At 36.6% G+C, this 14,025-nt stretch overlaps 1 protein-coding gene across 1 annotated transcript in view; it reads left to right on the forward strand.

The window, feature by feature from the left end:
• The window catches only part of TRAPPC9 (trafficking protein particle complex subunit 9), a 994,996-nt gene that overhangs the window by 48,577 nt on the left and 932,394 nt on the right, over nucleotides 1-14,025 (forward strand). Inside the window, 1 exon segment of the mRNA XM_043975265.1 lies at nucleotides 1,277-1,303. Within this exon segment, the coding sequence (XP_043831200.1) occupies nucleotides 1,277-1,303 (27 nt within the window).

Below are 14,025 nucleotides of genomic sequence, written 5' to 3' on the forward strand. Positions count from 1 at the left end.
TGGGCTGGCCTGGGAATTAGGAAGACCTAGCTCCAGTTTTCACCTCTGACACATACTTGGTAGGGTGACCCTGGGTAAGTCATTTAACTTTGTTGCCTCAGGCAACTCTCTAAGGTTCTCAGTGGTAGAGCAGATGACACTGTATTAGCAAAAGAAGTTTCCTTAGTTGGAGTTACTTTCGCTGATTAAATTACAGGTATGATGCAAAATCAAAAGGATAGCTTCTAGTCATTCATTTTCTTAATGACCATGATCATCAAGAAAAGATTATTGTATTTTAACTACTCTTCCTTAAAAGGCAAGAGGCAGCAAATTTTATAAAATAATACAAAAGATAATATCAAAGGGTAAAAATAAAAAGGAGATGTTTTGATGCTTGAAATGGTAAGTCCTTTAGTCATCTGGAAAATTTGATAGTCTGGAGTAATTCATACCCTCAAGATTCTATATAGATGAGATTTTACTGTATAGAAAGGAGAAGAATAATAATATCCTGTTAGAAAAGAGTAAGACATTTCCCAATTGTCAACTTGATTTTAGTTTTGCATCATAAAAAATGCAGGGCACATCTTAAAACATACATGAGACATCTATTAAGTAAAAGCAGTAGTCATAATGAGAATACTACGTAGAGACAGTTGATTAGTTCTGTCTTAACAAATAACACATAGGAATAGAACATTCTTTTTTGCAGCTTATTATCATGTTTATATCATTTTGGGGGGTAATTGACAATGAACTTGAATCTTAAAAATAGTACCTTTTGCCTTTGTGTTTTTTATTTTGATGGAGGAATTTTTTATTTTTTTTTTGGTGCAGGGCAAAGGGGGTTAAGTGACTTGCCCAGGGTCACACAGCTAGTGTCAAATGTCCGAGGCCGGATTTGAACTCAGGTACTCCTGAATCCAGGGCTGATGCTTTATCCACTGCGCCACCTAGCTGCCCCGGAGGAATTAATTTTTGCAGCATAGTCTCAGTAGATATACATATTTGGACAGTTTGAGGAAGGCTTAATATTTTTTTTAAAGCATTCAATAACAAAATGAAGGGGTTTTTTTAATACCTTAATTGTTTTTCTGTGGGTTTCTTCTGAAACTGAGAAGTCTTTAGCATGAATTAAATACATAGCAACTCTTTCTATTACCTGCTTTTTTAAATGACTATTTAAATGGCAGCATCTTCAATTTTAAAAGATAAACTTAACTGTGCTACAGTAATTTGTTTAACCTTAGTTTTCTTGTCAAAATGAAAGGTCATGATCTGTTCTTTCTTCCAGGGGCACAAGAAGTTCTCATTGATCCAGGTACACCCTCTCTCTATGCTTAGTTTCTTTTGTTGTTTAAATTTTTAAAAGTGCTTGTTTTATGGTGGTGTGAATTGTTAATGTTTCTGGATTGTGTGTTATTGTGATCTTTGAAAGGGATTTAGGTAGGCACTTTTAAAGTGGGAGAATTAAAAATCAGATTTTTCTTTCTTCTGTTTTGGTGAGGCATCAATCATAGTTGTTTCCTCAGTTTGTTAAAGAATAAAGATCCCTTCTATAGATGGGTTCAGTGATTGATTTGAGACTTAAGACTTAATTCATTTTGGTTTTTGCATGAAGCATGTTGATTGGACCACTTATTTTCTTTAAAAAAATTATAACAAGAATTTAATATCAGGCCACAATACAACTAATTAAACTTGTTTAGTAACTATTTACATTAGTTAATTTAAGTGTATAAAATGTCTTAACAATTTTCAGTCACTCTAATTCTCCTTTAACGTTCTTCATTTGTCTGTTCATTCTCATTCATTTTCCCTCTTATATGATCTTAGCATGCATTATTAGGCTGATTCATTTTCAGTTCAATGATTCATTCTCAGTTCACTCACAAGAAATATTTTAATTTGCAAGGCTATGAGACATAGGGAAGGGAAAGGAGCAAGTATTTATTAAATGCTTACTTTGTGCTAGCACCGTGCTAAGTGCTTTACAAACATTATCTCATTTAATCCTCACAGCAATCCTGGAAGGGAAGTGCTATTACTATTCCCACCCCCCCACCCCCCTTTTTTTATGGATGATAAAACTGAAGGAGACAGATATTAAATAACTTGCTCAGGGTCACACAGCTAGTGTCTGAGGCAAGATTTGAATTCAGGTTTTCCTGGCTCCAGTACAAGAATACTGGACTTTAACATGAGTTACATTCCACTTGGCCACTTACTAGCTTTGTGACCAGAATGATTCATTTTATTTTATTTTAAAAATCTTTTATCATAGACTTAATATTAGGTATCAGTATAACCAAACTTACTAACCAAAGTTGACCTTTAGACTAATAAATTTCAAAAGGTAAAAGGTCATGATATTTGTCACTTCCTCTAAGTCCCCTTCAGGTTTCTGTGTCTATTTATTACTTATTTTAATCTCTCCTTAGTTTCCTTATCTGTAAAATAAAGTATTATCTTTAGGGCTGAGGATTGTTAATGAGATAATGTATGTTAAGTGCTGTATTATTTAGTTTTCTTTTTTGGAGTTCTATGCTGTTCTAATTTGAAAAAGTGACTCTTGAATGGTGATTTCATCCTGGAAACTTTGAAGATTATGATGTTGTTTTTGGTATTTATAGGCCACTTAGTGATAGGATTTTGGGTTTACTGTTTCAAATCCATATAACACTTCTATATAAATGCATTGTTCGCAGGGAAGAAAGTTTTTCTTTTTTTGAGGTAGTTGCCATTATTTTGCCACTAATTTTTTTTCTTTTCTTATATGGCAAAATGGAAGTAAAAAATAGAAGCTACAAGACCTCAGTGCTATGTGACTTGGGAAAATTCACTAAACCTCTCTGAGCCTCAGTTTATTGATTTTCAAAAGGGGAGATGATTATCTTTGAGGTCCCTTTCGGCTCACATGTTAAAGATTTTAAAAATTGTTCTTGAGTGAATATAACTATTATTTTTTTTTCATGCAGGAACTGGCTTAATTTAAGAAAATAACAAAGAGAAAAAAACAGTTTTTAAAAGGGAATCTATGAACACTGTTTGAAGAGTAGTCAACCATTTATCCATAAAAATATAGACTTTTTGTTAACTCAGACTGTGAATTCATCTTAGCATAGGTCTTGTCTTTGAAGATGAAATGTTTTAGGAATGCAGCTAGGACTGAGATTTGTTTTAATACCAATAATGAATCATTTCATTCAGGCAAATGGTTCAGTTTGCAGGGTGTAGTTGGGAGTTTGGAGGGAAGGGACAGAGTAGCCCGGAGACTATCATCTCTTCCCCCTTCTGAGAGTTCCTGTTTAGCAAGCGAATAGGGATCTGCTTTAGAGCCACTCAGTCGAAGCATTCTTTTATTGAAAAATTGAACAACATTTTAGCCAAGAAAACAGTTAGTTGTTGGTTACATCCTTATCTGACCAAAATAAGTCTTTTAGCACTTACCTGATCAATACAGTCCATAGTAATATATTCTTTCTCTGAGCTGTTGTCCTATTTAGTGTCTCCACTATTTCTTTGGTCCCTAGACTATGCTCTCTTGTATTGTTAATTATTCGTTTATGTCTGTAACTATTTCTGTAGCTAGATTGGGAACTCCCTGAGGATCGATGTTTTCTTAATCTTCCTACTCCATTTCAGTGCCTATAATTATGCTTTGGGTATAGTAGGTACTTAACATATATTTATACATTGACTAATGTGTGATTTAAAAGTGCCAATATAATATGGTGGAATTAAATGATTGTAAACTATATGTATACACACATATATTTCCTTTGGTTCTGTGTCTTGCTGATCTGTTTAATTTTTTTAATTTAAATTTATTTTTTCCAATTAACAAGGTTTTATTTTTTTCTCTATCATCTCCTCCACTACGGAAAAAACAGGAAAACAAAACCCTTGTAACAAGTATGCATAGTCAGGCAAAAAACATCTCTCTTGCCCCCAAATGTGTGTCTCATTCTGCATATTTTGTCCATTACCTTTCTCTTTGGAGGTGGGTGGCATTCTTTATCTTCAGTCCTCTGGAAATCATGGTAGATCATTGCATTGATCAGAATTCTTAAATCTTTCAAAGCTGTTAATTTTTATAGTGTTGTTAATATATAAATTGTTTTCCTGGTTCTGTTCACCTCTCTCTGCTTCACCTTATCTAAATCTTCCCAGGTCTCTCTGAAACTATTCCCTTTGTTGTTTCTTATTTCACAGTAGCATTGCATTACATTCACATGCCACAAAAAGAAGCTACTGTAAATAATTTTGCGTGTATGAGACCTTTTCCTCTTCTTAAAATCTCTTGGGGGTATATAGGCCAAGTAGTGGCATCACTGGATTGATCTGTGTTTTAATAGATGGGAAGAGAACTGATTCAGTAAATCAGCACGTATTTATTAAATGCCTGCTATGTGTCAGACAAATATAGTGCTAGGGACTTAGAGAGAGAGAGAGAGAGAGAGAGAGAGAGAGAGAGAGAGAGAGAGACCGACCCCCAAGGAGCTTACATTTTATTGGGGGAGACAGCAATAAGTGTGTATCTATCTAAAAGATAGAGATAGATAGTTATGTAATTTTTGAGGGGAAGAATTAACCCCTGGGGAGATTAGGAAGAGCTTTATGCGTAGTTGATGTCTCTTCAACTGAGTCTTGAGGGAAATGAGGAATTCTAAGGGGCAAATGTGAGGAGAGAGTATGTTCTAGGTATAGCGGATAGGCAGTGCAAATGTGTAGAAATGGAAGATAATATGTTACCGTCATGTGTGAGGAATCACAAAACAGGCAGTTTGGCTGAAATTTAGAATGCAGGAAAGGAAAGGGAGTATATTTTTTGAGGGGGTGGGGCAATGAGGGTTAAGTGACTTGCTCAGGGTCACACAGCTAGTAAGTGTCAAGTGTCTGAGGTTGGATTTGAACTCAGGTCCTCCTGAATCCAGGGCAGGTGCTTTATCTACTGTGCCACCTAGCTGTCCCCTGTATAATATATTTTAAAAGGTACACTGTGGGCTTTAAAGGCCAATCAGAGAAATTTATATTCCATCCTAGAAATAATAGGAAGCCATTGGAATTTGATTAGGAAATGACAGGGTCAGACCTGTTCTTTCGGAAAGTCACTTTAGCATTTAGATTGAAGAGAGAGGAGGATTGGGGCAGGGAGACCAGTTTTAAGGCTATTCCAGTAATCTGTTTGAGATTGAGGGCTGGATGTAAGGTGAAGCTTGTATAAATAGGGAGAAGAGGATGGATGTGAGTAAGATTGTGGAAATAGAAACAACAGTATTTGACAACTGGATTGTGTGGGTAGAGGGGGATTGAGGAGTTAGGGATAATGACAAGTTTATGAATGTGGGTGACAGAAAAGAGTAGCATTCTCAAAAGAAATAGGGACGTACAGAAGTTAGGCGGGATTTTTTTGGTGGGGTAGTTAATCTTTGGCCACCTTGAACTTGAAATAACCAAGGGGCATCAAGTTTGAAATATCTAATAGTTGCAGATGCAAAATTGGAGTTTAGGACAGAGATTATGGCTATCTAATCTAATCTAATCTAAATCTATAGCTAATCTATATCTATATCTACACACATATCTGTATATATGTGTATGTGTGTGTGTGTGTGTGTGTATATATATATATATATATATATATATATATGGGGATCATTTGCATGCATATGATGATTAAACCAATGGGATGAGGTCACCAAGTGAAAGAAAAGTGTCCAGGACAGAGTTCTGAGTTACATTCGTTGTTAAATGGTAGCATATGATTCAGCAAAAGAGAATAAAAGATGGTCTAACACATAGGAAGACAATTAAGAGAGAGCAGTGTCAAGAAAACCTAGAGAAGAGAAAGTATCCACGGGAAGAGGTGAGCAGTGTCAAATGGAGTTAAGGAAACTGAGGCAAACAGCCTCAAGGGCCCAGGGCTGTCACCAAGCTTATGTCTGACCAAATTTGAGTGCAGGTTCTCTTGACTCCAGGCCTGGTGCTCTATCCACTGTGCTGCCTACCTGCCTTGTGAAAGATGTGAATGCAGAATGGAAAAAAAAAAACCACACCAAAAAACCAAAAACCAGTGGAATAGAGGTTCATTTTGGTTCATGTGGACACTTCCTTACAATGTGAGCTGTCTAAAAGTGAAATAGGCTGCTTCCCCCAGTGGCTGCTTTCTCTTCTATGGTGGCCTTTACACTGCCATCTCACTGATCAGGGTTCATATGGGTGTATGTATGTGTGTGTGTGTGTGCGCGCGCGTGCATGCACTGCATCATTCCCATTTAGGTGTAGTTCAAAATAAATAATTTTTGAGATCCCCTTCCACTTTGACATTCTGTAAACTTTGCTTTAGGGGTCATAAAACTGTTCGACTATGTAGAAAATCCTATCCATATACATCCATCAGTAAAAAATATGCTGGTTTCAAACTTTTATAACCTTTGCTCCTGTATTTTCCAAGACTGTCGGCAAATAATAATGATGATAGCTAACATTTTTGTACTGCTGTAATGTTCATAAAGCACTTTGTGACATCTCCTTTGTGCCTTTCAATATCCTTGTGAGTTAGGTATTACAGGCATTATCTCTGTGATACAGATGAGGAAACTGAGGAGAGCTTAAGTGCCTTGTCCATGGTTCCACAGGTAGTATGCTGTCTTGATTAAAACAATTTCTACCCCTAACTAAATAAAGATGCGTTAGTATTCCCATCAAATCCTTGAATTTCTGTGGGTCTATTTCAGACCTTTCAGTTCTTTTGGATGGGACCCTAAAATTGAGGATGGGGGAGAAAAGAAAAGTAATATAAGTGTTTCATGGAAGAAAGAACTCATTTCCTTTCCCCTTTTATATAGCATTTTCTGCTTCTCCACCATCTGTTAATTTTAGAATTCTATTAAAAAACACCATCACTTCTGTCTAGCACAATTTGGACTGAATTCGGTCTGTTTTATGCCCAGAATTCCAATGTCTTTGAGGTATAGATTTTTCTCTCATTATATTGAGTTAGTGTCAGACTTAGATGACTGTAATTTCTAGGTTTCCTCCTCTTTTTACATCTGGAGTTGGCTATAGTTTAGTTTTTTCCCAATTTTTAAAGAGTTTATTTATTGAGATAATTGAGGACAGTTTTTTTTTTTTTGCAGCATGGTGTAGCTGAAAGAAATTAGTTAGAAGATCCATATTTGGGTTGTACCTCTATATTCTTTGCTAGCTGTATGGCCCCGAGCAAGTCTTTTTAACCTGGTGGTCCTTAGTGTCCCCTTCCATAAAATGGGGATAATTCCAGCCTTTTTCTGAAGCTTTCGTGAGATAATGGCTGTAAAAGTATTTTGTGAGCCATAAAGAACTCTCATTTTATCAGCTTCTTTAGAAACTTCACAAGAATGCCTTTTTTTTTCAATTTATGACAAGTTTAGACATATTTAAGTGCTTGTTTTTAAAAAAATTAGTATTTCTCTGACAATTATCTCACTACCTCTTTCTTATATAGATAGGTCCCTCCAAAGTAATTTGTGGGTTCTGTAAAAACATGATGTTAATCAGTAAGCATTTATTACATACCTCCTATATTCCAGGCACTGTACTAAGGATTCAAAATATAAAAAAAGAAGTAAAAGATAGTCCCTGCCTTCAAGGAGCTTACAATTTAATGAATCAGTGTTAGATTGTGGACCATGGAAACATTATTAGAAAGAAAATGTAATGGGAGAGGGAGAATAAGAAATTGGGGGAGAGTTAGCAAGAAAGGGATTATTATTCTGTTGGTAGATTAGAGGAATAGCATGGACATAATGTACCTGGATTCCAGCAAGGCTTTTTTTTTTTTTTTTGAGGGGCAATTGGGGTTAAGTGACTTGCCCAGGGTCACACAGCTAGTAAGTGTTAAGTGTCTGAGGCCGGATTTGAACTCAGGTACTCCTGAATCCAGGGCCTGTGCTCTATCCACTGCGCCATCTAGCTGCCCCTCCAGCAAGGCTTTTGATAAAATCTCCCATAACATTATTGTGGACTGTATAATAATACAGTTAGGTAGATTGAGAACCAGTTAGATAACCAGACCAAAAGAGTAGTTGTTTATGGATCGAGTCACTCTGGAAGGTCCCTGGGAACCCATGGATCTCTCATTGTTCTACTTAACATTCTCATTCATTCATTCAACAAACAATTATTAAGTGATTGCTAGGTGTTGGATGGAAACCGAGATAGCATATTTATCAAGTTTGTTGTTTGCAAGAAACTAGTTGATACAGTTAAGATATTGGATGACAGATTGGGATCTAAAAAAGATTTGAACAGACTGGAATGATAGAATGATTTTAACAGGTAGATAAGTAGAGGTGAATATACAATTATGCACTTCAGGTAAAAAATAAGTTGCACATTGAAGCATTGGGGAGAGGTGCATAGATGGCTGTTCATATAGAAAGAGTTTTTGGGGACTGATTATTCAATATAAATTAGTACTGTTGCATAGAAGCCAATGGTTTTCTATTCATACAATCTTAGGTTGCATTTGTAGCAGTATGATACATAGAAAAGAGAGGTGATAGTTTCATTTGAGCAGACCACATATGGAATAAAGTTTTCAATTTTGGTTACCATAATTAATAAAAAAAGGCAGGGAAAAGCTGAAGATTATGACAAGAGGGTAACTAAGATTGTAAAAGGACCAGAAGCTGTTTGTGGATCAGTTGAAAGTATTGGGTTTATCTTGGTGAGAAGGCTGATAGCAGGGGGACTTGTTCTCTCTCTTAAAATATTTGAAGAGTTATAATGTGGAAGAGGAATTAGTTGTTCTTCTTGACCCCAGAGAATGAATGAAGTCTTTTCTCATCTCCTCAGCTGCTAGTGCCTTTCCCCACAATCACTTTGTGCCTATTTTAGATATAACTATATATGTATATGCTGTGTCGTGATAGAGTAGGCTCCTTGAGGGCAGCTCTGTCACATCTTTGTCTTTTTATCGCTAGTGCCTAGCTAGCACATAATGGGGATTTAATAAATGCTTATTGATTGGTTGTTTGGATTAGCATATGACCAATAGGTAAAGGCAACAGGAAAGCTGATTTTAGCTTTAAGGAAGAATGTCCTAATTAGAACTTATTGAAGAAAAGAATGTACTGCCTTAGGAGTTTGTATGTTTACTGAGGCCTCTTTTGATTTATAGCTCTTTAATTCTAAGAGTGGAGGGGAAAAGTGAGTGTGAGAAGGATAAAGAGCCACCATTCAGAGCAACTAAAGTCATAATGAAGATGTGGGATATGCTTATATTCCTGTTTATCTCCCCCTTTTTCTTCCGTTTATGCATTTTAAAAAACATTGTATTGCACTAGTTTTATGCCTTTTTATTGAGCATTGCCCCAGGGCCTAATATTTAGGATTAGGGATTAGATCCTGTGTGATTTCATTGGCATAGATAGAACAATCTTTTTTTTTTTTTTTTTTTTTGCGGGGCAATGAGAGTCAAGTGACTTGCCCAGGGTCACACAGCTAGTGTCAAGTGTCTAAGGTCGAATTTGAACTCAGGTCCTTCTGAATCCAGGGCCTGTGCTTTATCCACTGCGCCACCTAGCTGCCCCTAGATAGAACAATCTTGATGAGGAAATCTATTCCACCAGTTTAAGCCAGTACGTTCCCTGCAATTTACAGTCTTAGAGAGAAGCCTGGCTCACTGAGAGGTTTGGTGATTTTGCCCAGGGTCTCACGGCCAGTATGTGTCAGAGATGGGACTTGAACTCAAGTGTTCCTGGCTTCTAGTCCAATTTTCTGTCTACTATGCTTGGCTGCTTCTGCTTGGTATTTATTCCTGATAAAAACCTTCAAAAACCTTTGTGTGTCTTTGTGTTTTGCTTGCAAGACTTATCTGGTACAATATTTTTCATTCCCTCCCATTTTCTTTTCTAGCCTAAACAACTACAATTCATTTAATCTTTTCTCTAGGACTAATTTTTCTCTTGCTCTCATAATTGTTGTGCTACTCCTCTGGACTCTAGTATGTTTGAATCTTAAAACAAAAATAAAAAAACCCAAAAACCTATGGACACCAAGACAGAGCATATTTAGCAAATGTTGAGAAATGTTAGACCAGAATTACTTTTCTACCCCTTAGCTGTCGTATTGAGGTTTGGTAAGCTATATCTTTCTGTAATAGGCCAGGTAGAGGATACTTAGTGAACTAGATCAGAAGTTAGGAGACCAAAGTCTGCCGCTAGGGGCCATTGCCTCAAATAAACTGAGAAGGTCTCCCATTGCAGCTGGGTCCATCGTCATTGGCCCTGACCTATGTCCTGCTACTGGACTCTAGTGACTCTGGAGGAGAGAATGAGGCTGATGATTCTGCACAGCTATGCCTCACTTAAATCCTCTTCACTTGCAAGTCAAGACTTCACTCTGCTGATGTCATTGGTCCTCTTCGAGAACAAGAACTTTGAACAAAGACCAGTCTTGGATTACACAGGCCTTGTTTCCTCAACTGTAAAATAAATGGAGGTGGACTAGATCAGAGATACCAAACTTCATGCTAGCCGGCTGCCTTGAGGCAAAGTAAGGCCCAAACCCTATTGAAGTGTAATTTGGAAATATTTAAGAAAGCCAAAAAAATACAATAGAACATAGATAATGTTAATATGTGGTTTTATAAGTCAGTATACGGCAGCAGGGGTCCTTATGTAGGGATTAGTGACACTTGTTTCTATTTGTTTTTTACCACTAGGCTACATGATCTTGAAGGTCTCTTTTAGAGCTAATGTCCTTTTTGCTTTGTTCCTGTATTTCAGGGTATTCTTCCTAGTATTATCAGTACACTTAATGAGCATAGTCTTAGCACTTCAATCAGCTGACTCAACTGCAGTCCATATGGATAAATGATTCTTATGGATGGCCCCATTTCTCCACTCACCAGACCAGAGATAGGCACAGCATTTATATGGTTCTTTTTCTTTTCTCTGTTCTTCTCTTTCTTTTGCCTCTTTTAGTCACTGCTTCATTTTCTCTCAACTGCTTTGTTTTCTCTCTGAACTTGGTGTTCTCCTACCTGATCCTTTTCTTTTTCCTTTCCCTTAACTTATGCTTTGGCCTGGCTAAACCTATGGTTTAGCCCTGAAAATCAGCACTCAGGATTAAATAGGTATCTTACCCCTGAGTGTGTTATTGAATGGTATTGGAAGCCATAAAAGTTGAGACAGATTTCCTTTATTGCTTATACTTGTCTACATGGCCTATGACTTTATTACTGAGTGAAATTAAATTGGTCTGACATGATTCTCTTTTTAAAGCTATTTTGATTATTATCCTTCTACAGATTGTACTGTTCTTGATAATTTTTGCAGGGCTTTTTTGTAATATCTGCCCAGATATTGAAGTTAAAATGACCATTGACTGATTTCTACTTACCAGTGGCTCCCTTTATTTATTTTAAAAAGAGGCACTGCAGTTTATTCTTTGATGGTCTTAAGGAACTTTTGTCTTTGTAGAATTCTCTAGAACATAGTTATTTAACTTCTTTTGGCTTATGCACCATTTGTACTTAGCCTAAGACCCCATGGAGTACCTCTATCATCTCGTGCTCCTGAAGAAAAACCTTCAATAACACTGCGATAAACATTTCTCACCCATTACCTAGAATTCCAAGACAGAGCAATTGCACATTCTATGGAGTTTGAAAATTTCACCCACAACTGTTACTGTCCACTGTTGAGTTGACAAAGCAAAATAAATGCCCAGGTGCTATGGAGACTAGGATTTTTTTTTTTGCAGTAAAAATATAGGCATTTATAAAAAGTAATATTAAAGTATTCCTCATTGAGCTTACCACCCTTGTGTTTGCCTTAGGCTGCTGCTGGTGTTCCTATCATACCAGCTGATAGGAGGAATTGAGTTGCTTGGAGACATCAATAGGATGATGCCTATATTTTATTCAATATTGTTAATTTGTGCTAGAAAGAAAAGTTCTATGTTTGTCATGTGAGCAATATGAATAATGTAAAATAAGACCATCTCTTGTGGATCACCAGAGTTCCCAGGACTATAGAGAAATACTACTTCAAAAGATTAGCTAATGGCCCTGCAAGTAGCTTTTTAAAATTTAAGTACCAGAAGAGCATGCTTTTGGTGTGTCTGTCAAATTTTTTAAAAAGAAAGAAACCTCTTACCTTTTCCTTCCCTATGTCACCCTACCCTACTGTGAGATTTAAAATTGGATATTAGATCATAAATCTCCCCTACTTAACCCTTCCCTTAATTTATCTCCCAGACTAGTAAATGGAAGAAGCTTCTGGTTTTCTAGATAGAGCCTTTATTGTATATAAGGTGTTGTTGATTAGAAGGATAGGAAAATAGAAATACAGTACAAATCGTCTTAAATCTAGGCTTAGTCTATATTCCTTATAAAAACTCACCAAACCGAAAAAGGCCACCTTTGGAGTGCAGGAGACCGTCTGTGCCGCGCCGCCAGCAGTCCCGCCAAGCAGGCAAAAAGGCCCCTCTCGTTCTCTCCACCCCGGAAGTCAAAAAACCCAGCAGGCAGTCTGACATGCGCAGCAGGCGGACTGTTCATCTCCTCCCCAAAAGGGTGGTCCTTGAAAAACTGGCGTCTTTCAGTTATCCTAACCGACTGTTAAAAACTTTCATATTTTACCACATTTCCCCCCTTTGCTTCCTCAAGAAATGGAATGTTTCCTTGATGGAACAGTAAAAAGAATATAATAACTTTTGCTGACTAATAATATGCGAACAACAATACAGAAAAGGAAGAGAGGAAAGTTTTGTCCAGAGGGGCGATTTTTTTTCTTTCCTCATGAACCGACGCTTTGACATTTGTCTTGCAAAGGGAGAGCCTCTGCAGAGAGTACATGTTACAGATTGTATATAACAGAAAGGAGATAGTAAAAGCTAATAAAGCAAAACAGTTCATATAAAGTCTCTGAGTTCTCTTGTCTTCTTGAAGTGGTAAGATGTCATCAGGAGGAAACTGGACTCTGGTCTGGAAAACTGGATTCTGGACTCTGGTCTGGATTCTGGACTCTGGACTCTGGTCTGGAAAGCTGGATTTCTTCTTTAACTGTTTGAATTGCTGTATTTTTTTTTTTTTTTACTAAACCTTAGCATAGCATTTTGCAATCAGTAACACTTTTTACCACCATGTGTCTGGATCAAAGTCAAATTTAGTATGTGTTCATGACACCTGAAAATGTTATGGAAAGGTTATCATACCATATCTCATGGTTCCGAGACAGCCAGTGATTGTGCTAGGCCACAGGTGAATTCAACTGAGTGAGATAAAAAGATAAGTAAGTTCAGTTAAATTAGGTTAAATTAGGAGGGAGAGAGGATGAATACTGGACTGTGCCTAGTAATTGTGCTCTACATAGTCACCATCATAAGCAAACCATGGACTTATGTATACCTGTCTCTCCTTTTGTTGCACATATATTCTCTCCAGGGCCTGCATCGGAGTTCACAGCAAGTTAGTCTCTGAAATGATAAGTTTCCATATTTCTGAAATCTCATTAATTTCACCAAAGACAATATGATGGTAAAAATGTGTGCTATGCTGCATAACTGAGAATATATTAGTGATATATACAATAATTCCAAACCATACCCAGAGTATAATGACATATAAATAATAAACGAATGTAAATAGCTGATTATATTAGACATTGTTACATAATCTTCTTTTAGCAAGTAGACCACATCATCTTATACATGAATTCTCTAGTATAACAGTAGCAGATACTTAAAGTGGTGATTAATTCATCAAAAAGAAGTAAGACTTCAATAAGCAAGATTCAATATTCAATAGCATATACTTAAAATGCCTTTGAAAAGTCACTTAGTTTACAAAATCGGGTTTTTAAAGAAAAGCAAAAGAAACAAAAGTAAAAAAAAAAACAACAAAGCAAAACCAAAAACCAAAAATAAAAGGCAAAAGATTCGCTAAACACCCTTTTGTGCTCTTAAAGAATTTAAAGGTGTGGTGAATTCCAGGTCTTTTCAGTGCCTTTCAAAAGTCAAAACAAAACAAAAAGCAAAAAGGATTAAAAA

Source organism: Dromiciops gliroides, chromosome 1 (genome assembly GCF_019393635.1).
Source record: "Dromiciops gliroides isolate mDroGli1 chromosome 1, mDroGli1.pri, whole genome shotgun sequence".
In the NCBI taxonomy this organism is placed as follows: Eukaryota; Metazoa; Chordata; class Mammalia; order Microbiotheria; family Microbiotheriidae; genus Dromiciops; species Dromiciops gliroides.